At 47.6% G+C, this 26057-nt stretch overlaps 2 protein-coding genes across 4 annotated transcripts in view; both read right to left on the reverse strand.

Moving 5' to 3' along the window:
* CD151 (CD151 molecule (Raph blood group)) overlaps positions 1 to 8666 on the reverse strand; it is a 33035-nt gene extending 24369 nt beyond the window's left edge. The window contains exon 1 of one of the 2 annotated variants that reach the window (XM_021402762.1): positions 8510 to 8666. The gene's annotated coding sequence lies outside the window, so the exon portion shown is untranslated. The remainder of the gene's footprint in view (positions 1 to 8509) is intronic. The other variant, XM_021402763.1, reaches the window with a different exon arrangement.
* Positions 12522 to 26057, reverse strand: part of CRACR2B (calcium release activated channel regulator 2B) — a 39909-nt gene continuing 26373 nt past the window's right edge. The window contains exons 11-18 of one of the 2 annotated variants that reach the window (XM_021402759.1): positions 24043 to 24122; positions 21697 to 21991; positions 21361 to 21502; positions 20506 to 20587; positions 18416 to 18530; positions 16648 to 16755; positions 16019 to 16095; positions 12522 to 14991 (exon numbers count right to left, since the gene is read on the reverse strand). In XM_021402759.1, the coding sequence (XP_021258434.1) occupies positions 14910 to 14991; positions 16019 to 16095; positions 16648 to 16755; positions 18416 to 18530; positions 20506 to 20587; positions 21361 to 21502; positions 21697 to 21991; positions 24043 to 24122 (981 nt within the window). In that variant the 3' untranslated portion in view covers positions 12522 to 14909. Of the gene's footprint in view, positions 14992 to 16018; positions 16096 to 16647; positions 16756 to 18415; positions 18792 to 20505; positions 20588 to 21360; positions 21503 to 21696; positions 21992 to 24042; positions 24123 to 26057 lie in introns of those variants that run through there. The other variant, XR_002440410.1, reaches the window with a different exon arrangement.

Raw genomic sequence — 26057 nt, forward strand, 5'->3', positions numbered from 1 at the left:
GTCTAAGCTGCACAAAGGCTGTATTTTAAAAGCAGCTGAGAAAGGATTTGACAATGGAAATGAAGGTAACAGTCTTATCACTTTGGACACGTTGCTGATTAGCTGAGTACTGGTGCCAGCAACAAGCGACAACTTCTCAGCATGCTTGCGATAGACCAGGTACCTGTAGAACTAGGAATGGGGCAATGCACTCTGCAGACCCCCTGTGTGCTGACAGGAAAGGGAACGTTGCCTACAGCACCTCTCACCTCAGTAAGGCAGCTAGAGAGCTGCTGGCAGGACCTGCAGGAGCTTCCCCTCCTGCCCAGCACAGCTACCTCATGCAGCACTGCTGTCACACCTGGAAATAACCACTCCTCTAAAAGCAGAACCACAGGAATGGCCAAGAAGTCTCTTCTGATCGTCAGTCCTTATTTAGCCCCCCCAAGGTCCGTGTCTCCAAGTCCGCTTTGGAGTGATCAAATGCTATCAGGAGTTCTTTTCAGAGCTAAAAACACTTCACTAGAGCCAGATCAAATATCAAGCACAACCAAGGGCAAATTAAGTGACTTTTCATTCCCTGGAGCTGCAAGTCCAGTGCATAGAAGCTGTCTCCTTCCTCTTGCTAGAGGAGCAATACTGAAAACACCCAATCCACTCTGCATGAGGCTGCACTGAGGAAGGATCGTCCTTCCAGCAAAAATCAAACAACACCAGCCAAAAATAAAACATTTCTCCCCCTTCTGCCTCCCCCCTGTGCAGTAGGCTTTAAGTACCAGAACCATTTATGCCGCTGTTTTTAGACCAGCCTGTAAGCTTGACAGGGAGGCATCACCACGTGAATTAATAACTGGAAGTAGAGGGCTGTCCTCAAGGCAATTACTTGCTGGCCCTTTGCCAGGGCTGAAGGCAGAGGCAAAAAGTAGCCCCCAGAGCGCACGCCAGGAGGCTCTAAAGCCACCAGCCAGAGCTGCTCACAGCAGCACTGGGAGCTGGGCTCACAAAGGTACTCCGTGCTGCTTCAAGTAAACTCCAGGCAAAGGGCAGGCGGAGGCTTCATAAAGGGAACAGAGCTATAATCAGCACAGAGGTGCGCTGGGCTTTGGTGGGTCTCTCTCAGTATCGTCTGCTTCATTTGGAGCAGGGAGGGATAAGAAAATGGAAGAGAGCTCTTCTAACAGGTGTCAGCACACATTGGCTGCACTTCAGATGCAGCTGAAAAATCCTGCCATGGATTACTTCATCAATGAGCCTTCAGGTGATTCCAGCACTGTATGAGCAAGCCTTGTTACAGGAAAGCTTAAAAGGAGTTTGATACTTAATCCTTTCTTTTTTTTTTTTCCCCTCCCTGCAGAGCTAATTTTCACATCTAGAGGGATCATATAATCTCGTTTGACTTCCCGCTATTTTAAAGGTTATAATTTTAAAGGCTTGAAGTAGTCCATCCTACTTGTCTGGGACAACCCGGATTCACTCTCAAACACCAGAAAGACACAAAAAACACTTCAGGAAACGAGAGTAACCACATACTTCATTCCTTCAGGAGCCTCTCCAAATCTTACTGGCACATGCTCAGGCTTTGGACTACTACTCTGAGCTTGGTAAAAAGCAGCAGAGCATTTCTCTCTGTGATAGAAAGATGGCAAACATCTCGACGCTAGAGAAAGCAGTTTCCCCCTCCAGCTGTCAGCTTTTCCCTCCCTGCAAGCTTCTTACAGCACAGCTGTGAGTCAGGAACAACATTTCCCCAGTACTCTGACCAATTCTAAGGCAAACGGCCTGGGAGGTCAATAGCTGGGATTTTTCCTTTTTGTAAGTACAGTGGTTTAAATTCCCTTTTTTCCTGCCTAGGAACACAGCAGAGGAAAGCCCTGGCGAGCAGGCAGCGAACAGAGCAGGCTTTGTTACTCATTCCTTAGCACAGCACAGGAGCTCAGCAGCATGCTTGTACGTTCCCCTCTCAGCAGTAGGAATGAGACAGCAACCCGGGACTCAGAGGCACAGCAGCCAGCAGCCCAACAGTTCCTCCTCCACAGATGTAGAAAGAGATCCTATGCATAAAAGTGGAAAGAAAAATAAATCCTCTTCAAGACAACAAGGTAAATTGCAGACTACAGCAGGCTGTGGCAAATCACACATCTCACCTCTTGCAGACCTCTCATCTAAGCCACAGGGGTGAGAGAGGGCTGCTCTGCTCTCCATACAGTGAGGGGAGACCTAAGGGCAACTAAACACATTTTTCTGCTAGCTGGTGGCTCCACTCCTCAGAAAGCAGTGCTCCCACACTGCACCAGATTCACCCCTTCTATGCTGAAAGAGTTGTACTGACAAGCACAAAGCCCAACACTTCTCCAAACGTGCAGAGATTATACTTAAGGAACAGACAGACTGTACAGGCAGCTCCCTGCAGCCACCCTTGGAGCTCTGCCTGCAGCTTACAGCTACCACGAAGCAAAATGAAACATCACCTCTGTCTCCAGGGCAACATGGGGGGGGATATGGGGGCATGAACTCCTCCCTTCTGGATTCCACCACAGCTAAGAAGAGATACTGACATTCACAAGCTGTGACTCACGCCTGCCTCCTCCACGCTCACGGGCTGGCATGCCAGACACACCAGCATGAATGGCATCCACAGGCTGGCTCCAATAGTGTGTAAAATGGACTGGTCCTGTGCTTCTCCCTTATTTTTTCTAATGTTGCACTGTTGTGGTCGCTGAGGATAAGAGCACGCTCTGAAAACACAACCACGCAGACACTGCTGCTCATGCTCTGACAGATTAGCAGATAACAGGTCATCAAGGCTCAAACACAACAGAAACGTCCCCTCCAGAAATTCCTACTCCAAACCTCTCTTGGTTGCAGTTGTAAGTGAATTTAGCCAATGGAAAAGCCATTGTTTGCTGTCCAGTTACATTCACGAGTGAGCAGTTTGCTGGGTGCTGTACATAGCTGAAAGTCTAAATAAACAGAGCCGGCACAAGCCTAAAATCCTCTGTGTATATGAGGCTGGTAAGCCATAGTTAGTATCTAACCAGCTGCCAAGCTGTTAACCTTCCTGACTGCCTCTCCTCATCCCACGAGACCAGCAATCTGCTTCCACCAGTGGCTTCTTATGCTTACATCCTTCTAAGGAGCCACCTACACTTCATCAAGCTGACTGCACTGCTACCTGAAACACACCTACAGACCTGCTCTGCGCTCTTCCAGCTGGCAGGGGAGAACCACAACCACCTGACCAGCCAGAGGAATTGCGGTTAGAAACACGTACCAAGCTGGTCATACCCAAACATGGTCCAGACCCCAAAAACCAACTCCATCTGCCACACAGCACTTGGAGTGCAAAACAGTAATTAATCTCTTGGTGTTTCTCCTGTCTACTTCTCCCACATAAGGGGGAAGTGTTCTTGGGTGAGGCATCAGATATAATTTCAGCTCATCCAGATCTTTTTCCTACAGCATCTCCAGAAGGTATTTCATCTTTCCAACCTGTCCCACTCCTTTGACAGCAAAGATACATAGGAAACATGTTGCATACTTCAGCACAACCACACAGCTTCTTAGGAACGTGCACCTTCCACTCTGCAGCTACAGGGACAAACTCCACCTGAATCCAGCCATCTAGGTAGAGCCTGGCAACTCTTTCCACTGCGCCAGCTTCCCCTGCTCTGTTCTGTTTCCCTGGGCTGCAAAAGTGAACTTTGCTCCTTCTGCATTCAGATCCAGTACCAGCAATAGATAAGAAACTACAGTCGGTGCCAAGCGTTTGATGTCACCTATTTCTGGCTCAGCAATAATGGGCCTTTGTCAGGAGAAACTAGCAGGAACAATCTGTGGTTCTGAGCAACATCCCTTCTACACCTCCCACACTTCTCATTTCCGGCCTTTCCCACAACTGTTTTGTTTCCTCTCAACGTGCTTCTTCCCACATCCTCACTGGGACGCACTCTCGCCCTTCACACTCATGCTCAGCAGTAGGTATGATAAGCAACTCAGTGGCAGCCTGCATGGACGCAGCCCGCAATTCGTACTGTGGAGCTCACTACACGATTCAAACTGTATTTGGTGGTCTGTATTCTGCTGACAGTGGCTGTGGGTCAATATCCAAGAGAAGTTACATAGCTGCCAAGTATTCCATTAACCTCTGCAGAACATTAATTCCTGATGTCCTCTCCTATCCCCCTAGATAAATACCACTACCATCCAGCACTGCTGGCATCAAAAAATGCACAATATACACACATACAGCTGACACGTGCCACCGGCTACTTAAGTTTACATCTTTTTACCTCTGGCACATCTCCAGTTAGCAGGGAAGAACCACAAGCACCTGGCTAGCAAGAGGAATTTGCGTGAGAAACACGGACCGAGCCAGTCATACCCAAATGCAGCTCCAACCTCTCTTATTTTGGCATGAAACATCAGGAGTGCAAAACAGCAATTATCCTCCTGCTCACTCTGCCTAGAATTTTATTATGGTAGAGCAGCCAGAACTCAGGATTAATAGGACTGATTGAAACCATTCCCCCCGGATGCCAGGCTGTTGAGATCACAGGCAGAGGAGCCTGACAGGCGGGAAGGAGCAGAGCACTGCCGAGATGCTCATCAGTGCTGCTATTTCAGTGCTGATATCTGCCAAGGGCTGGCAGCAAATGGCTTCTGTGCCCTCAGGAGGGATGGTGCGAGGTGCTCTCTGCAGACTTGACAGATCACCTCGTCTGCATCCTGCAGCCCTTCTCTTCCTGTCTCTCCCTCTGCACTTGAGCTTCAGGCACAGGGAAAGGGGCGTTTCTCCTGGATTGGAGAGATGGTCACTATTGCGGGGGAAAGTTCTGCCAAAGTGCACGTTGCTGCGGCAAGAGGAAAATTGTGTCCAGAGTTTGAAAGGAAGGATGAAGAAGAGAGATGGAAGGAGACCAGGTCTTCACCAGAAGGATCTAGAGGATTTTAAACAATCATGAAGACTTGGTTTCCATTCCTCACAGCCAAAGAAGTAGGGATGTGCCATCATTTCCGGGAGTAACTCTCCCTCTGGCTTTCCATGACCGCTGTTGGTACAAGTACTCAGGGAGCAGCTGGAGATACCTAGTGTCAAGTCTGGGAGCAGAGATACAGCTGGGGAGGGCAGGAGAATCTATTCATGAGCTTTAAGGAGCCAGGCTGACAAAGCCACCGGGGACTGTAGTAGTAGACTGAAACATGAAATACATGAAATAGCAAAGCTCCCCTTTTGTTTTTCAGAGTCGGTACTTCCACATTTTATCTTTCAGAGCTTTATTCTTAGGCAGAAGGCACAAGAAAGCCACAGTAACAGCACGATTGCTTTATAAGAGACCTGGAAATGCCAGACATTTACCTGTGGTCAACCAACTACGCGACATATAGCTCACAACCTCTTTGGGGCTGCCTCAAAAGCAAGAGAATTGTTGCTCGGTCTGCATATGTGCAATGGAAACAGCCACAGATCTGCACTACAACTTTGATTAGCTGTGAATAATACAGAATGTGCCTTGGAAACTTCTTAATAGATAGATACCATGCCACTGGCCACCCCCACCTAACATTTTTGCTTCACAAAGGGATACAAGCAGCTTTCTTCCACCCCCTTGCTGAAGAATCTCTCACAACTCATCGTACAAACTTGAGGAAGCCACACCAAAAACGTCCTTTGCAGACCCAGGATTTTGGCAACGTATGCCTTACTGTACTCAAAAAGAAGCAACATGAAGTGTAAGTCAGCACAGCAGCAGTATGGAAGCGCTCACTTAAGGCTGGATTCGTCGTCTGCTGTTTGGAGGAAGAAAAGGGGCTGTGGGAATAGAGAGGAATACAACAATTCTGCAGACAAGCAGGAACAACACAGGCAGTACATGGCGAGACAGCATGCCAGACTGCACTAGCAGGAGTCACAGCCACAAAATCTCACACTGATCAGCAAAGCTGCCGATGCTGCATGGGGTTGGCAGCCAGTGGGAGCGAGGTGAGGCAGTTCATCTCTCCCGTGCCATACTGAAGTCTGACAGAACAAGCCATGTTTTGCTCTTAGTAGAACTACCTGGCAGCAAAATGAAAAGCAATGCTGCACAGGGCTGCTGCTGTTCATCCTACACAGCACTAATGACAGCACAAATCATAGAGTGAAACCCTGAAGGGCAGGAAATGTGGCCGTGTTTATCTCAAACACAGACTTAAGCCAAATTGCTCTGCCTGTTTCCTGCTCCCTTTCAAATTGGCATTGTGCTTTCCTTCTGCACAAGGCTGGGAAGCCAAAGCATTTCTGAAAAATCTTTTTAGGGTGGTGCTCTTTACTAACTCAGAAGATGGCTTCTATAACAGGTCCAAGAGAAGGAGAGCCACAGTTCCAATCAGGCTATCAAAACTCCTCTTACTCAGCAGTCTGCTCTTGGCACTGTCCCTAAAAGCAAGTCCTCCCACAGTACACCTGCCTTGAGATAGGATGAAAATGTGGCTGTTAAGCACACAAAAAAACACATAGCAGGAAGGACTAACCACTTTGGACTCCAGAGTGAAACATGAACAGCTATCACACATAGGACATTACTCCAAACAAACAGAAAAGATATGTTCTTATTGTTTACTGAGGCCAACTGAGGGACTGCCAAGACTTTTACCAGGCAGCTGAAACCAGTGATTCTCCTCCATCACAGAAGGACTCCACCATGAAACTAGGCTATTATTTAACAGAAGTCACATGCATTGGGTAGCTGATGGCAGCTTTGGAACAATAGATGATTTTTGCAAAAATATTGCATATGGGCAAAAAGATGTCCACAGCAGGAACACAAGGTCATCAGGACACTAAAGAGCGAAGATGTAATCTCAGGGTACTTACACAGAGGAGCTCAAAGGGTGCCAGCAGCTCCCACTCACAACCCAAGCTCTCAGCAAGGATATCTGACTTGAAATACTTGCTCCTTTGAGCAGCTATAGCGAGCCAGAGCAAAGACCCACACAAGTAGGGCACCCCTCTTTGACAGGGACCTGTCATCAGATGCCTCAGATAAACTCTAAGTGACGCTGCCCCAGGTATTCCCAAGCTCCCAATGATTTCTGGATTGAAGTCTTGTCCTAGATACAAACTCCTTCAGAAAAATTCTTACACCTGTTTTTCTAGTTTACCTTGAGCTCATGTAAATTTTTGTTACACGCAGCATTCTCTAGCGGAGTGCCACAGCACTTAACTATGTTTAGCATGAAGGACAGCTCCTTTTTGTTTGCCATGAAATAGGGCTTAGAGAAGAGCCAGTCCCCCTCTAAGATGAATGACACGCTACATCAAACGAAGGTGTCAAAGAACTTTCCTTAAAATAGTAGCTTTTAATCATGAAAGCCTAAGGTTATGCTAGGAAATTAGACCCCAGTTTATGCTAAAGAATACTAGGCACCCACTTTGTATGAACTCAGGACTTGGCAAGCAGTCCTGCTCAGACAGTCACTCATTTTGTCCACGGCCAGACTTACTGAGTCCGAACTTGCTCAGTGCTGAGACGTATTTGAAACAGTTCCTTTCCTCTTCACCTCTGCCTGCAACAGCTCAGAAGAGCAACGCTATGCTCTCCCCATCTCAAGCCATCATCTTTCAATAGCAGTAATAGTCAAGCAGGACGGGGATGGACTGCTGTCTGAGAGAGACTCTCCAGCTCCAGTAACACCCAGACAGCATCTGCTGCTCCAAAAGATCTCTTAACAGCCCAGGCAACAGCCTCATCCACAGGAATGGAAACATGTTTTGAAGAAGGGGCTTGTTTTCAAAACTGGCTCAAGAAAACGGCTGCCCCTGGGCACCACCTCTGACGGGTGATGACACTTAGTGACCTCCTGTTCTAGCAGACACCGCTCAGGCTCTCAGAGCAAGAAAGGCAGTGAGTGAGGGAGATGAGGGAAGGGTACTTTAAGGGATGCTACAGGCTAGCCTAAACTTCAAGGGCTAAGTAATTGTTAAAATACAGCAGGATACTGCAACAGGTTGATCGTAGATGTCCTTGAGAAGAATCAGATTTTACTTTGCTGTTAAATGTACAGCACTTCACGTTCTTTGTAAGACGAAACAGCAGAGACTAACGGGAAAGATCCCGCATGGCAAGGGACACACAGCACCGCAGCAACCCATCACCAGCACTGATTCAGCTCCCCAGGTGAAGGGAACGGGACGTCGCCCGGATTTCCAGTCAGCCCCAGCTCTCCCCATCCTCTGCCTCTAACAGCCCTACAAATTTAACTGAAGGCGGTACATGAAAACACTTTTCAAACTGGAAAAGCCTGAGGGAAGTTCTGCAAATCTCAAAGGGAAGCGAAGCAACCCCGTGAGCAGAGCCGGCCCTAGGAGACCACGGGCACCACACGCACGCCGCCTCCCGGCCGGCAGCCCCCAGACTCTGCCCCCTCACCCCTTCCCGCCCGCAGGCACCCGGCGGCCCGCACCACACGGCGCCGACGGCCGCGAGGAGCCCCGCGCGCCGCTCCCCCCTCACAACCCGTGCGTCCGCCATTTCGGGGCGCCCCGCCTCACCCCTCAGCGGCAGCGCGCCGGGCCGCCGTGTTCCGCGCCGCCTCACGCCCCGACCTGCCGAGCGGAGAGGGAGGGAAGGGAGCACGGCAGGAAGCGGGGAGGGAGGAGAGGAGGGCGGCACGGCTCGCCCAGCCCGGCCCAGCCCCGGGACGCCCAGCGGGCGGTGCCTCGGCAGCGGGCCCTCACGTACGGCTCGCCCGGCGGGTGGTAGGGGCTAGCGGCGCCCCTTCGGCTTTGAAAAACAGAATAAAATTAGTTTTTCTGCAAAACAAAACACCCCGAATTCCGTCCACCTGCAGTGCTTGCGGCGTGGTCTCGGAGCGCTGTGCAAGCGCGAAAGCGCGCCCTGGAGCAGCGACCTCTGGCTCCCGCCGCCTTCACCTCACCCGCCGTTCCCATCGCCGCAGGCACCACATTGCGAAGAACACGACCTCTTCTTTTTCCAAGCCTTTCTCTTTTTAGAGGCGTCAGAGCTGCTTGTTAAAGATTTTTCCAGGATACATCCTGCCCATCAAGATCAAGCCCTGACTGGTGCATTGCCTCATCCTTCCATTACCTCATTTCAACTTCAGTCCAAATACGGCAGTTCACAGCCCCTCTGGGATCTGTCCAAAGGGAGACCCCACTCGCTCCGCTCAGAGGCTGAGCAGTCTTGCAGGTTGTTAGGGCTGGCTGGGGAGGGATGAGTTCTGAGCAGAGAGTGAGGGAAAAGGCCAGCTGAGGGCCCAGCAGGTGTTGGCCTCTACTGTGACTTAACTAGGGATCCACATGCCCAATTGCTTCATGGAGTCATTACTATTGGAGAAGACCTCTAAGATGACCAATTCTAATTCCAACCCCCAGCCCACCCCCACCATGCCCACTGACCACATCCCTCAGTGCCACATCCACCCTTTCTTGTACACCTCCACGGATGGTGACACGACCACCTCCCTGGGCAGCCTGTGCAGTGCATCACCACTCTAAGAAATTTTTCCTAATATCCAACCTGAATCTCCCCGGGCACAACTTGAGGCCATTCCATGTCGTCCTATCACTGTTACCCGGGAGAAGCTGATCCCCACTACACCACAACCTCCTTTCAGGTCACTGTAGAGAGTGATAAGGTCTCCCCTGAGCCTCCACTTCTTCTTCATCCTTTCCAATGAGTAAACCAATTAGTAAACTGATACCATGTTTTTTTTAAGGCAAGAGACCAAGACAGACAGCCTAAGAAGCTCTCTGTGGACTGGTAGGAGAGACCCACTTCACAGCAGTTTTGTTCTGATGATGCTCACCATCATTCAGTTTACAGTGAGTCAGAGGGAAGGGACTGGTTCAAAGAACAGGGAGCTGTGTTAGACCAAAACCAGGAGAGAACAGCCTGCTTCACACAGAGCTGGGCAGGGCAAGAAAAAGGAAAGCCTGCAGATAAATGTGAGCTATACCACCATGTCCCCTTTTCCCCCCGCCATCTCTGAGGAATAGGCATGAGTCCAGCAGCACGGTCACATCGTGCAGGGATTTGCACTGCAGCACTTTGCCATTTCAGTGCTCACCTGTCGGAGCCACCACCACCACCTCTGCCCAGAACTGCACAAATACAATCCCTGTAAGCATTTAATTACATATATATTTACCTTGAAAAACAACTAATTTTATCTGGCCAGTTCTACTGTGACTTATTCACTTCAAAAGAAGCACGCAGCTAATCTTCTGTTCGCAGAATCAGGCCATATTAAACTGCTTGGCTTGAGATGTCTAAAGCATGCCTCGGGGGCCCGAGGAGTCTGGAGCCAGATTATTGTAGCTGCACCAACTGAAATTTCAGTGTGGCTCATTAACAGGCAGATAAGTAATGAGTAGACTGACAGCAGCTCAACGAGCTGCCAAAGTGCTGAGCAGCAGTACTGTAGATCTACTGGAGCCAAGAGATTTTCAAACAAAGTATTTAAAGGTATAAAGCATGAGCTCCAAGATCTCTAAAATCTACACCCAGGGATGAAGTATTTTTTATGTATGGACTAAGTAATTAAAGAAGTAAAAAAGAAAATATATGAACAACAGAGGGTAATAGAATAGAAAATAATCCAGGAGAGATCCATAGGGACTGATTAAATGTGTGTGGATGGATCTCTTGGAGTTGAAGCTGCTGGAATAAAGTGGCTCTAGGGCAGCTGGTGAGCCACTGAGCAGTTGCACTTGCTGTGGTACCTCAGGAACAAGCTGCTTGAAAAGAGCAGAGGCACTCCATAAAACCACAGCCAGGTGCATAGACTTAATTCCTGATTGATGGTGAGCCTTTCCAAGGGAGGCCCTGCATTGCCCCGTTTCTTTCCAGGTACTCTGGGTCAATCCCACTGGGCTCCAGCCCCAAGAAGAAGGCACTTGAGGTGGGTGGAAGATGCTGTCATGTCTCCAACTTGTTCAAGTAGAAGTGACAGTGTTAAAACAGCAGAGAATCAGGATCCCCATCTGCCCTTTTACAGGGGTTTTCTAGCAATGCTATTTATCATTCCCTGAGCTTTCCCCCTGCGTCTCACCTATCACAGTTGTAGGTAGAAACAAATAAACATCCCAGGCCTTTGCGATTCATGCATTTGTCCCGTGGGAAAGCTTTAAACTTAGCACCATGGCTTAATGCTCTCTCTTCATCCCTGTTTTGGCCTGCCAAAGAGATGCTGTCAGGCTAATCCTGTTATGTTTATCCTTAGCATATTAACATGAAAGAGATGAGTGAAATGCGAGGCAAAGCAGGGTCCCCTTGCCTGTGTGCAAGAGCTTTGTGGGTCTGAGGGGGCTTGTCAGAGCAGCTGTTTTTTTTCTTCTTTGCTCTAAGCCTGACTGTATACACAGCTGCACTGCTGCATGTGCCAGGATAGCCTTCCAGGCTGTAAGAAGTGTACTTTCTTGTGATACATTTCCAAAATGGTTTATAGATTGTGTGCAAAAAGTCACCTGTCCACTAAGAGACTGCAGCCAATGCAGCGCAGCAGTAAGCCCCCAGGCAGTCTGTTTTTCATCCCTTATCTCATACCACCTCAGGATATCCCTGTTATTTGCTTTTTGTTTATACTGGAGTTTCCAACAGCCACTTGAAGAGTGTGGCTGCTCCCGGGATCTCCATTCAGCAACGGGAGAAATTCTCACAATGTCTTGGTTTTGGCTGGAATCTCATTAATTGGCTTCATAGTAGCTGGTATGGTGCTGTGTTTTGGACTTTTTCATTAAAATAGCAGTGGTACCACACCGATGTTTTAGTTGTTACAGAGCAGTGCTCACACACAGTCAAGGGCTCTTCTGCCTCTCTAGGTTGTGTTTGGGTCTTCCAATAGGAAATTTAAATTTTCTCCAGAAAACCAACAAAACACCATCACACCATCCAGTATAAAACACGCCCTAGCGCTTACTGTTGTCCAAGTGCACAACCTCTGTGCCACTTTATCATAGGCAAACCAAAAGTTCACCCTGTTCCTGCTAAAAAAAGTTATAGTGCACTACTTCCCGTGCTGTTTGTTTATAGCAGGGGAAATGAGTAATAATTTCTGTGGCCAAAGTTACGGATAGATAGTTCTGTAAGACACAAACATATTGAAATAAATATAGGGTACAAGGACTAAGAGCTATGAAATTCCAAATTCTGGTGAACAGGATGCATGAGTGTTATTAAATATGCCTGGCTCTACAAGTATAGATACAAGGAGACAACATGCTGTGTTTGAAAGCTCTACATCGGCCCCAGAGTCTGGGGAAGCATCTCCTTAGTTCGCCCTGCTCTGCCTTCTCTGATCATCCAGACTCTGGCTGCTCTAAAGAGAAAAAACAGGAGATGAATTGCTCCTGTGCTTCTCTAGAAACAAGGGTTTCTCATCAACTCTCTCCTTACTTATAACTTACAAGTCTCCTGTACGTACCACCACCAGGAACAGACTTATCAACCCTTCCTGAGAACTACATGCTGCAGTACGCAATTAAATCAAGTGAGGCTGAATCTCGTGCAGCTACTGAAAAAAAATTTCAACACAAACATTTGCAAGACAGTATTTCTTTATTGCCTGCACCCTGCTTGCCCACTAAGAAAACATCCTTAAGACTGTACATTAAGAACAACCAACCAACCAAAACCAAACAAAAAACAAACACGTGGTAGTTCTTCCTGTTGCGGTATGACAGTGCTGAAGAAGGTAATTACCACATACTGTACGGTACTTGTGTGCCAGGTATATTTTACTCCTTTATCTTTCACGTGGGTTTTACACAGTGTGGGAGGTGCACATTCAAACCATGTTAGCAGATTAGATAGTGCACTCTTCCTTCTGCTGCAGCTTCCAAAATCCTTGCAGGTAAGTAAATTCTGGCATTATTGATGTGCCCAGACTAAAGATGCCAATTCTTAGTGCCACTCCTTATTAACCTACAACTGGAGCATGAGGCAAATGAATTGTTGACAGCAGCTCCTCCAAGTCAGCTAGTGAGTTTTACTGATTTAGCAGGTGACAATGTCTGCGCTCCTTCACACTGGCTAGAATGCACAAAATCCGTATCTGCAAGGTAGGTGTTTTCCAAGAACAGAGAAGATTTCGCTTCCCAAGCATCCTTTCTTGCAAACACCAGCAGTTCCACTGGCAGCTCTGGTGGTGTTGCTCAAAACCAGCAGCCCTGGTTCCTTCAGGACCTCTTCTAACATACTGCTTCCTGGTCAGTTTGTGCAGTTAAACCCACTAGCTGTACAACAGCAAGAACCACAGTCAGCAGCAAGGACTGAGCGGACATTTAGTACTTTTGGCTATTCCTTTAAGTCAGGAACCTGGCTCTTCCGATGAGAAGCTTCCTCTTTCCTACCAGAAGTAAATGGCACTGGGAGGAACCATGGAAAGATTTTGTAATGCAGTAGGTGACTCAGAGCACTTTTCCTGCATGGAATATTCCCAGAGAAACTTGTGCAGTAAACAGATGTTTGGAGCCAGAGTAATCGCCTTATCCCATGAGAGGAAAGTGGATAAATACAGGCCTTGCCTATGCTGAGGGGTGGAGAACTATTTCCTAGCTGCAGTATCACATATTGTGCCCAAGATTTCAAAGACATATATAGAAATGGGCTCAGGGAGAAACCCACGAAGCTTTAAAAACAACTCAGCCACAAAACAGAGAAAGAAAGGCTCTTCACACCTAGGCACAGCAGCAGCTACGTAGAGCCTGGGCAGCTGAGAGATGCGTTTGTGGGGCCAGTTCCTACCTCTGCCCTCACTTCTCCTCGTTCTGCTTTGCACCACTCCATGGTGGAAAATAAGCTACTTCCTAAAGGGAATAGGTTCAGCCTTTTTCTTGCTGAGGCCCTTCATAAGGAAATGGAGGTTATTGCACAAGATCACTGCAAAAGCAAAAATTTCACTATGTACCCGCCGCAGCTGAGGTGGCCACCTCATCCTTCCAGCCCAAGTACATTTCAGAGCACTGCTGCCAGGCCAGCAGGGTGGGATCTGGGCACGTTTCAGTACTGCGGATATGTCCACTCCTAACTGCTGAAGACCTTTCAGGAAAGGGTAAGAGAATGGGAGGAAACAGGCAGCATTCAGCCTTGAAACAGGCTATATGTGGCCCCCAGTAGATACAGCACAGCTCCCACAGCACGTTATGGAACAGCAGCATGTGCCAGCACAACAGTCGCCTGTGAGTCCCAGGGCAGCTGTTCTCTGTTCTGTGAGCAGTACAAGAAGGAGAGTGGCAAAGTTCGTTAGGGTAACACAGTAAAGAAAGCCAGTGGGATGAATGGTTTTATCAGTTCGTGCTATATCCACATATGGAATCAGTTATCTGCAGTGTTGGCAAGTCAAACCAGATTTCCCACCAAGTGCAGAGTCTGATCCAGATCTTACAAGAATAGATAAAGGCTTTCCTATCTACCTCAGCAAGCTGTCAGCTGGGCTTTGCTGTTACAGAACCAAGAAAAGATGCTGCTCTTAGAGAGAAAAGGATTCACTACCTAGAGTTAGCCCAAATTTAAAATCATCTCTTTATTTCTTACACTAAAATAATTTAACACAACACCCACTGTGTCCTCCCCTCTGCTGCTAGGCCACCTTTATGCCAGAAACTGAAGGAACAAGACTTCATCATTTCACACGGAAATGACACCTCTGGACAGAAGACCCTGTCTGTGCTGTTTGCTAAGGCCTGCCAAATTCCCCCAAGAGATCAGAGGCCTCCAGAGACCAGGGCTGGACATGCAGGTGGGAAAGGGAACAGTACAGATCATATGCACATTCTGCCCTGATTTAGTGCCTAGAAATTCCCTGATGAGGAAAACCAGCTTCCCTAAGTCTCTGCAGACCTGATCCCATCAGATTCAACTTGCTCAGAAGGAATCCCAGCTTCATGAAATGGTGCTGACACTTGGCTCTTGCTGACATATTGATGTTCCTTACGTGCAGCACCCTTTCCTCCTGACATCTTCCAGCTGCAGGGCATTCTCCCTCTGCCTGTCTTCTTGTGCTGTCAGCAACCTGGAACAAGCAGCACAGATCAAGAACAAAATCGAACTACTCAGCTCTTCCTGCAGCGGCATCTGACCGCGCCCTTTGCTCTCCCATCAGCCAGGGCTGTTTAGGATTGTAAAAAGTGACTGGTCCAAAGACTGGGCTACCTCTGGGAGCTGGATAAGATAAACCGCACGCAGAAAGGGAGCATGAATTTCCAGGGAAACAGAGAAAGGAACTGAACATGGACAAGAGGGGACAGCATGGTGTAGTGGTCAGAACACCAGATTGGACATTAGTGGTCTGTAGTTTGTTTTCAAGCTCCTGCACTGATGGCAGAATCTCATGCTGCTCACTTCACTTCTCTGGGCAGTCCCTGGCAGCAGCATGGTAACAAAGCATGCTGAAGGCATAGGCCATGGAGACAAGATTTATCTACTTAAATCATCACAGTTAATAAACACCTAAGTCCTGCTGTGAGCTTAACGGAGGTGATACAGCAGGAGGGGAAGGGATAAAAGAAAACAAAAGGATATTTTTCTTACAAGATTTCGAAGTATTTTAAAAAAAAACAAACACAAGTGCTTTCAAGAAACTAAAAATCTTAATGCAAACTTCCTTCAGCTTTATAAAGCGTCTTATCCTCCCTTATCTTTAGCAATAAAAATATTACTTCCAAAACATCACATTCTGCATGGAAGAACCGCTCCCTAGAGGTGCATGTAGATTTCAAATTGAAAATGCCAGCTTAAAATTTGGGATAGCACACAAAGTCTTGTGATGAAATATTCAAGTTAAACTCTTGATCTTTCAATAGCCAGCTCTGCCAGAGGAAGATTTGCATGTGATGACATCCCATCTATGCTTGGTACTCTCCAGCCACAGAAGACAGGGCCCTGGAGTCAGTGGAGAAGAACCTATTGCTCCAGATCTTTTTATCGACACAGCAGAAAGTCAGTCTCTGACAGCATCTCTTCTTGCCCATTCCCTAGGAGAGCCCACCAGTGACCTACAGCTGAGGAAATATCCCAGAGTGACTGTTCCCATCACTAACCTGGCCATGTGCAGCATGGGCTCCATGATGTTATAGCCAGTCATTGCACTGCACTCATAGAAGACAGCCTTGTATTCCTGTCAAAGAACACAGCAAGCACCAATGTCAGCTGCCAACTCTCCCCCAGCTTTTATCCACACTCTTGGGCACTGACCCACCTTGCCACCTGAAACTGCTGGCAGCAGATGGGGCCAGCAACGTAGCTGCTGCTGCTGTACCCACCTTGCCAGGGCATGAGATGCTTTTTCAGCAACTGTGGGCCCAGACAGAGCATCCAGAAGGTAACAAGTGGGAGGTGTTTAGGAAGAAACACCACCCCTCTGGGATAAGTGGATTGCCTTACCTTTGTGCTGCAAAGTACAAAAAATGGGGAAAACTTCTGAAACCCTGTCCCCACCCCGCAGGGCCCCCAGGGATGAGAGGATAAAGGTAGCAGCAGGCACACAAATAGAGGCGGCAAGGAAGGAGGGAGGGCAGGTACCATAACGTTGGTACACGTTTGTCAGACTGAGGGCTGAGAGGGAAGGTACCATACTGGGAAATAGCTCCAAGAAGGGCTCTCCACCAGTCCAGCTCACAGCTGGAGGGAGGCTGTAGAGCAAGTGGAGCAGGAGAGCACAGAGACACACCTTTGCCAGCCTTTCCCCCTCCACCTTGGGCACTCTCCGGATCTCTCTCCCTGCGGTATCCGTTTTATTTCCAAGTAGAAAAACCACAGCTCCATCCTCAATACCTTCCTGCAAAAGAAAGAGAGCAAAACATCCTAGAGACTCAGCTGAGGGACAGAAATATCTTGGAGCAGGTCTTGCTCCAGATCATGCAAAACAAAAGCATTGCCACTGACTTCAGTGGCAGCAGGATTAGGGTCCCTGAAGGAGCTGCCAAAATATGCCTCTTAAGCTTATTAAAGGGCCATTCCTCAAACAGCCCCAGGGATTTGTGGAAGGAAGCTTAAACCATGGGAATATATTTCAAATGGTTCAAATGTACAGCTGGGATGCTAAGAGAGGAAAGGCAGGGAAAAAGTTCTTCTCTGGGAAATAAGAAGACAAAAGAAAAGTCCAACAGCTTGATGGGGCAAACTGCATTTAAGACCAGGCAGGACTTCTTCAGTTAAAACTCTTTTGGTGTGTGTGATACTATTCATTGGACGTGCTACCCTAAACTCAACCATCGCTTACTGAAAGCTGCTGTAAGCGGCTAAGCAGCTCTCAATGTTGACATAGGGTCTCTGTACTGCCTGTCATTCCTAGGCAACTTCTGGAGCCCATTATCTTATGCGAAGCTCCCCCTGTGTTCCCCTAGAGTGTCATCACAGTAAGACTGCAGAATAAGGCTTTAAATTATCTCCAAATTTGATTGTTCTGGGGGACTTACAGTACCTGAACAGCTGAGGTTTCAAAGTAAGAAAAATTCTAAGATGGGAGAAAGAAAAGATGAGATATTTTTAAAGCTACAGATTTTGGGTGCTTTGTTTTTCTGCATGCTCAGTTTAACCCTCCGGAAAGGCGCCTGATTTCCAGCAGCTAGTTTTGAAAAATCTTAACCTTTGATCTTTTAAAGTCTAGAGAAATAGATGAGCTTTTTTTCCTCGCCCAGCAGGCCTGTGAAATTTACAGCGTTAGAAACCTCCAACCAATGCTTATTCTTTCAATTTAGGACTTGTTTTTCGACACAACACAATCTCAGAGCAAACCCACTCTTGACACTCTCCCTACAACTCTGAGCCACCCAAACGCAATATATTTAAATTATACAGAGGTATTTTAGTCTCAGACACAAGCCACGGAAGAATATTTTTTGTTTAGAATTTGGAAAAATTGATAGACAGTCAACAAAGGAAAACAAACAAAAATCAACTGTTAAAGTTACAGCAAATGAAGAAAAATAAGCTGTTTCTAGCATAAGCTATTTCGAGTATAAGCTATTTCTAGAGCGTCATCTAGAAAATTCAAAAGGAGTCAGAATGCGATTGTGTGAAGTGCTGTATGTGCTGCAGAACTGAGCCTAGATGCACCAGGGCCAAATGTCTTTGCTGCACGCAGACTAGATACCAGGAGATTTCCTCACCTGAACATAGGTGTGACAACTGCTGTTTGGAGATGTTGCCAGCACATACCAGCTTCTTACATGTACCACTATTTTAGCAGGTTCCACTACTTTCTGCCATGCAAACATCCCTCCTCATTTAAAGGGCTGCCACTGTACCTTCAACAAGCCCCTGGTTCCATACACGCTACCATTGGCAGTACCTGTAGCATCTTCTTTGTGCATTCATCTTCCCAAGCACCTCCTGAGGCCTCCAAGAACATTGCTCCCAGACAGACCATCAGAGCAAGACCAGAGCAAGGCACAGGCAGCACTGCCAGCATGAGAAAGCTGAAGCCCCGCTCTCACCTGGATGCTGCTCATCCAGTTCCGCACTGCCATGAAGGAGCACTCGGCCGTAATGTCGTACATCACCAGAATCCCATCTGCCTTCCGGAAATACTGCTTGGTGATACTCCGGAACCTGAGCCCCAACAAAACCAAAGGCACTCTCAGAACCATGATGGTGTAATGACATGAAACAGAAAGTGATCGTCTGGCTTCTAGCGCTCCCTGCAAGGCCTGGCAGCCCCTGCGCATGAGATGCATCCCTTGGAGCTGGCGTACAGACTGGTGACAATTCAGTTAAATCCTTGGGCTTTTAAGACCCCATCTGTGCAGCAGACCAGGCAGCCATGAGTAAGGAGTGTTTCCAAACATGTGGTGCTGAGGAAGCAGGACCTTTCTAAGTCAGGAGGAAAGAAGCACAGAATAGTCTGTTTAGGTGAGGCAGAAAAAGATAATTGCCTGTATAAAAGGAAATGGATGGAAAAAAACATGAACTTTTTTCTAAGTCTGGAAGAATCTGAAGATTAAGCTGTAGCACAGAATAAACAAGGCGCATAATGTCTGCCCCAGTGCTGCTAAAACTGCAATTAAGATCTTAGCATCAGTACAGTCCATTCTCAATTTTAAATCTATAAAGCAATTCTGTTATACATAAACTCAGATGTTAGAAACAATTTCCAGGTGAAATTCCCACCAGACATCTACATTGTCCTGTGGGTACCTGCTAGAACAACAGACTTGTATTTTGGGAATAAATTCCAATTTAAAACAAACAAAAAAAAAACCCGCTTAAAACCTCTAAGCAGTTTGTCATAAGGCTATGTCATCATATTGCCTACAAACTGATGGAAATACATGCAGCACCAGTACCAAGATCTCACTAGACAGCTGTGAATTTCCACCCTGTGCAAGCTAACAAGCTCTCCTATTAAGAGCCAAGAAAACCTGCAGCAAGTAGTGACCCTCCTGAACTCTTCAGCTGATTGCCTGAAGCCTGTACTGTCTCACTACACCAAGAGCATGCCATTCTGGCAGATAACCCAACTGAGAAAGCACAGACTGTCTCTTTGGCAGTCAAAACACACCTCTGGAAATACAGACATGCTAGATGCTCCAGAAAAAAATGTCAAATATAGCACGAACCAGTCTCAGAGGGATCACTAAGGAGTTCTCCCCTGCACAAGGAGTTCCTCTGCATGTTATAGGATATTCGCTTGCACACATCCAGTTAGAAGTAATTCATATTTCTCTAGAAGTAAGAAAAGTTTTGGTTTCCTCCTACTCAGTATCACCACTGAGCCATGTTCTTTCTTCCAAGTTCACATCTAAGACCTACTATTGCTTCAGAGGCGTACTGTCCTTCTGCAGAGACAATACATTGAGTTTGGCCTCTAAGGCAACCTGGCCTCAATGAAGTGTCACATTTAATGTCATGAGAACTTCCTATTCACCTACAGCACTTTAAAAAACCCAAAAAACAGAGTAGTCTTCTGAAATAGAAATCATGATTTCTTCAGCATGAACTTTGAGTTTGGAAGAGTTTGCCTTGCAATAGAAAACCCTACTCTGTGCATTCCCAAAAAGTCTGCATGATCTAGCTGACTGAGGCAGGCAGCATCCCTACTCTGTTGGCACTGCTCATGATTTTAATATTTCCATGACTTCAGCTGCCTCCTGAAGGCTTGGTCCCATACCATATTTAGCATTAAATACCTAATACTTATTTTTGCCAGGCTCTGAGCTTGACAAGCTCCTTAAAAGTGCCTCTGAACCTAAGCTTCAAAGTACATTCTAAATAAAGTATAAACTACATGAAAGTAGTAGCGGGCCTTCATCTCTAGTAGCACTGTAGATGAATGTTAAGTGTGTCCTCTGCTACTTTGATCTTCTCCAGCAGTGCTGGTGACATCTTCTTGCGATGGCCCATGCTTTTGAAACTAGAGGATTTCAAATGAGGAACCATCACCAAAAATTACATTGCCCCTCTGCCAAGAATTATCACTTCCACGAGTTTATCAGCAGAGATATATCCAGGTGCATGCACTCCTTGCCCCATCCTTCTCTTTTTTACACTGAGCCCAGCAGCAGGAAATCCTCACATAATTATTTACCTTTCTTGTCCAGCTGTATCCCACAGCTGTAAAGCAACTTGGGTGTTGTCCACCATCAGACTCTTCACCTGGTAATCAATACCTGTCAGAGAGGTAACAAGAGCAAGATCAACACTAGTGCAGGGAAACTGCCAGACTGACTCAAAACTGAAAGAGGCACCACCTTTACAGAACTGCAGAATTGCAGGGGTTGGAAGGGACCTCAAGAGATCATCGAGTCCAACCCTTCTGCTAAAGTAGGTACCCTACAATAGATTGCATAGTTAGGCGTCCAGACAGGTCTTGAATATCTCCAGAGAAGGAGACTCCACAACCTCTCTGGGCAACGTGTTCCAGTGCTCCATCACCCTTACCGTAAAAAAGTTCTTCCGCATGTTTGTATGAAACTTCGTATGTAAAAGTTTTAGGCCATTACTCCTTGTCCTGTTGCTACACAGCACTGAGAAGAGCCTGGCCTCATCCATTTGTCTCCCACCTCCCATCAAGTATTTATAAACATTTATCAGATTCCACCCCCCAGTGTTCTTTTCCCCAGCCTGAACAGACCCAGGTTACTCATCCCTCGTAAGGAAGATGCTCCAGGCCCTTTATCATCTTTGTGGCCTTCCACTGGACTCCTTCTAGGAAATCCCTGTCTTTTCTGAAGTGGGGAGCCCAGAACTGGACACGGTGCTCCAGATGTGGTCTCACCAGGGCCAAGCAGAGAGGGAGGATCACCTCCTCAACCTTCACTGAGGTCGTTAAGAGCTAGAAGTTGTCTGGGCTAAACTGACAGAAAAGAAAACAAAAACAACCCCTTCCAGGCCAACTTCCTCATCCTTCTTAATCAGATGAGTCTGGAACCCTATTTCTTACCGATAGTTGCATTGAGATCAGCCAAGAACCTGTCATAGCAGAAGCGATGGATGAAGGAACTCTTACCAACGCCAGAGTTCCCCACAAACACAACTTTGAAGATACGATCGGGGGAACAACCAGCTGGCTCCAGCATGGGGAGCTATAATGGAAGACAGAGATGCAGTTTAGAAAAGCCCAGCCACAGACCGTGGTTTGATTTAGGTATTAAATCACAAAAGAAAAACATTAAATGTACTACAAACCTATGGAGCTGGAGTTACATGGGAAAAGTCAGACACCCTCCAGTCCCCAGTAGCAGGTGTTTGAGGCTGTACACTAAGTAATCAGACTCACCCTGGTTTCAGTGCCAACTGGCTGTCCTCTGGGAGACAACGGAGCATCATCCAACCCATCTGCATTTTTTCTACAGTCAGCGTCACCCTTGAAAGCCATCTTCAGCCTCTCAGCATCTGCTCCCACTGACCACTTATCTTGGTCTCTGTTCTTCTCTCCAAAGTTCGCGCCGCCTCCTTCTCCTGCCTTCAGCCATGTCCCACTGCCCGAGAAGTACTTGCAATTCTTCCTGTTGGGTTCCTCCATTGCCATATCCACTGGGAAGGTGACAGGAAGGTCCGCAGAGGCCAGTTGTCTGTATTGAAGCCCACAGGCACCACAACGGGCAGATGCGGGGAAGCAGGGGAAGAGAAGGAGGAGGGGGTTGCAAGTTCCCAAAACACCCAGTGTGATTCAATTAGTGCATACGCAACACTTGCAGGAATATTATTTCATGCATTTGCTCCCCGTGACTAAGGCATCAGCAACACCCCTGGGAGAAAAGAGTTCCCTGGAGCTATGCTGTGCTCATGTGCTGACACATATTTCATTCATTTTAACAGAAATTTTTCCACCTTCTGGATTTTTCAAGGATTCTTTGCAACCCACTTTTCCCAGTACTGAAAAATGAGGCAACGTATACAAAGGTGGCAACAGAAACAAAGATTTAAAAATACAATGCAAAAATAAGTAACAAAGGTTTGCAGGTTAGTGAAAAGGGCTTTGGCCGCAGGAAGGAGAGCGAGGGCTGTCCGATTACCCTTAGGAGGCTGCATGCAGCAAGCACGCACATTACTGCCCTCTGCTGAACAGCCCATCACTTCCAAACGCTGCTACATGGTAAGTGGAGGAACAGACTTCAAAAGACAGCTAGAATAACAATTTTAAACTACTGCAATCATTGCCAAGGAGCAAGGAATCGTCTTTGGTCTGCCTTGGCTTTCTGTGGTTAAAGAACTAGAAGGGAGTGAGAAGACTCACAATTCAAAGGTTTTATCCATCAGAGACCTCCATTACTTTTGCTGGCCACCAGATTCCATTTGGAAGGAAAGAGAGACCAAAGGCTTACTGCAGTCAGTCTGCATAGAGGCAGCACATCCCGCCTATGCAATTTTTTTTCCCTTGCTACTAATGCAGGAATTAAGGCAACAGCTCTCCAGTGGCTACACCTCACCAAGGCTGCAAGATTCACCTGCTGCCACATCTGCACTTTTTTCTGTTAGATGGTGCTCACACCCTTGCTCATCCTCCCTCCATCTGCCCCAAATGCCAGGCCAGAGCTGGGCAGCTGGGACCTCTCCCTCTGCAGCACAGACAGACACATCCTCCTGGGCTCAGGCGCTGGGGATCAGTCCCCATCTCCCAAGGCCAGGAGGAGAAGCAGCAATGAGGGGCTGAGGCTCAAAAGCCTCTTCAGGGAAGAGAAAAAAAAAAGGGAGGGATACAAACACAAGAAGAGTGATGAGTGATTCTATATCTAATGCAGTTTATTCATGTGTCTCAAGCAATGTGGTATGACAGCACTGGGACAGAGAGAACTGACAAATACCCTCTCCTGCCAGACTTCTCTTCTTGCTAAGCCTTTCTATTTGGTTTGTGCCAGCAGCCACTAGTGGCATCTTTGCAAGAAATAGCTGGTCAGTAGCTGGTCAGTAGCTGGCCTCTCTGAAGAACCAGGCTTTTGGCCAATACAGGTGGGTATGGCACACAGTTCACAAGGGCTGATGCGTAATGCCAGCACAGGTGAGACAAGCATGCATACGTGGCTGTTGAAACCACTGCATTATCTGCACGTAGAGAGGCAAAGAAAGGCATAGGCCACACAGACAAGGTTGTCTGTCCTGGCTGGCCAGAAGCCTGGTGTGTCAGGCGAGCACCTGCAGACGTATGGAGGCAGATGGGCAGGACAGACCCACCTGGAGCTGGGCCTTCTCCTTGGGGCTTTCAGCTGCCAGAGAGAACATCAGCCTTGTGCAAATCCTGCCCTCTCCCATGCCCCAGGGACACAAGCTCTGGCATGAGGCACCAACAGACAGGGTTTCTGCCTGAGGAGGAACAGCACACTTGGGAGATGATCCAGGCATTTTAGCAGAGCTGCCCAGTTCCGAGGCAACCTGCTTGCCTCCTATCCCACAAACATTCCTAGATGAGGGCCAGCACCACATGCAAGTTCATCAACAGCATCCTTAGTTTCACGCTGAGCCCACACCACCTCGTGTCAACAGTCAAGCTTCATCTCCCCCACGTTCCCACAGACAGACAGATAGCACTGAGGCATGGAACCAGACAAGGGACACAGTTTGACCGACAGAGTGCTCCAGCGGGCACAGAATGACACCACGGACACAACACAGATGCCCATCTAACCGTTTGACCGGCTTGTCGTCCAGCAGGTAACTGCCTAGCACTGACCCTTTCTTCAAGAGGGGCTTTTTGCTCTGAGGTGCCTGGAAGTTGAAAAGAGAAGGATTGAAGAATGTCATTACAGCCCAGGAACCTGGCCAGCCCCAGTTCAACTCGCTACAGCCACAAACTGCATTGGAGTGCAGGGCTGGAACCCCACAGGCAAGGCTCGAACAGAGGCAAGCACAGGGTTTGCTCCTCTCAGTTCAGCTCATTTAGCTCATGCAAGAAAGCACCTCTGACGCTGCTTTCCCCTTTGCAACAAAGACCATCAACAATGGTGGTGAACCAAACTAGTCTTCCTCTGCCAGCCAGAGCTTTTATTTCTATGGCTTGTTTGCCACTGTGATACACAGCTGATTCTCTTTCCCCACCTGTCTTTTTATTATGATGATGCTGTATGAGACAGACTGAATCTCTCCTCTTCTGGTACTCAACCATAGCTGCACATACACCAAAAGGAAAAATAGGGGACTGTTCTGCAACGGGCAATGTACAGGCTCTGCTTTATACATACATCCTCCCCCATGCCTTCCTCCTACTTACCTCCCCACACTTCCTACAGCCAGCACTCACCAGCTTCCCAGAGGATAAAGAGCAACAATTCCTCACAATCCTATTCCTCTAGATACAGCAGCCTTGTTGTTACCAGCACCAATGACAAGAAATTTGCTGAGACCATACAGGAAAGCCTGTGGCAGAGGACAGCTGACCCACCAGCTCTCCTAAATCCATGCCAAAGCCTGGTCCCTTCCCTCACATACAAGCTGGTTAACTGCTCCTGCCCAAAAAATCACAAAGTGAGAGACAGCGTAACAAGGTGCCCGCTATCCAGCACTGGGAGAAGGGAGACATACTCACTCTGAGATTACAAAGATTTCTGACATGTCCTCACAAGTTATTTCTAGGAGTAAAGGGGGGGAGGCAAAAAGGAGGAGTCCAGCCTGCCAGGTATGCTTCCAGCAGCAGTTCTGAGCTGACCAAACAGCTTCAGGCAGCTCCTGACAGGTCTGCCTTCATTGCTGCCCACAGCTCAGGGGAGGACTACGAAAATTATTTCTTAAATAACCCCAGGTTTGTTTCAAAAGGTAGAAAATTAAGAAGATGCTCTGTGGGCCAGAACCCCTGCAACACCTTTACACAATGCAATCCACTAAGAAGTGGTCCACTCTGGATTCCACAGAGGGCCTCACCCAACTGAGAGCTTAAAGGAAAAAAAAATATTACATATTAAACTGATATTTAAGTAAAACTTCAGCCACAGAAGAAATCCAGCCCACAGAGCCCTTGTTCAGCAGTTTCATTTCTAGAACGTGGGAAACGGAAACCAACTGGAAAACCCACACACCTCAAGTGTCATACAGTCAATAAGCAAGTGACCTTGCTGGACATACACGGTGCTGCCCAGAGCTGGGTTGTTGTAGGAGGCTCACAACTGTGGACCACAAATCTTCCAAAGCAAAGGAATCCCAAGTCCACAGTGACCCTTTGGTTAACATCGGTATCAGGCTATGTATGGTCCAGCCAACCAATGGTTCTCCAGCAGAACTGGAAGAAGAAGCTTTCAGGGTTTGTGCTGAGACCAGCACGTTCCCTCAAAGGGCACTCTCTAGACCCATGGGAACAAGGAAATCACGTTGCAACCCACTAGATATTCAGCACAGTCGCAGCCTTCAAGCCACCTATGGAGCAAAGGGATTCCCAGGCAATCTGCTACTGCACTGCCTACTGAGAGAGGAAGCAGCCTGCACGGTACGTACCTGGGAAGAAAGGAGAAACAACAGGGTGCATTTTGCCATTGGTTCTGCCATGCTTTATTGGCCTGCCAGGTTTATGGAACATTTGACTTTTCATAGTGACGGTATAGGGACAGACACGACGTTGCAGCTGTACAACACATGATGACAAGGATTCCACAGCAAGAACAGCATGTACGCAAGCATTTTGGATGGGACAGAAAATATAAACATCTTCTGGTT

This window comes from Numida meleagris, chromosome 6 (genome assembly GCF_002078875.1).
Source record: "Numida meleagris isolate 19003 breed g44 Domestic line chromosome 6, NumMel1.0, whole genome shotgun sequence".
NCBI classification, from domain to species: Eukaryota; Metazoa; Chordata; class Aves; order Galliformes; family Numididae; genus Numida; species Numida meleagris.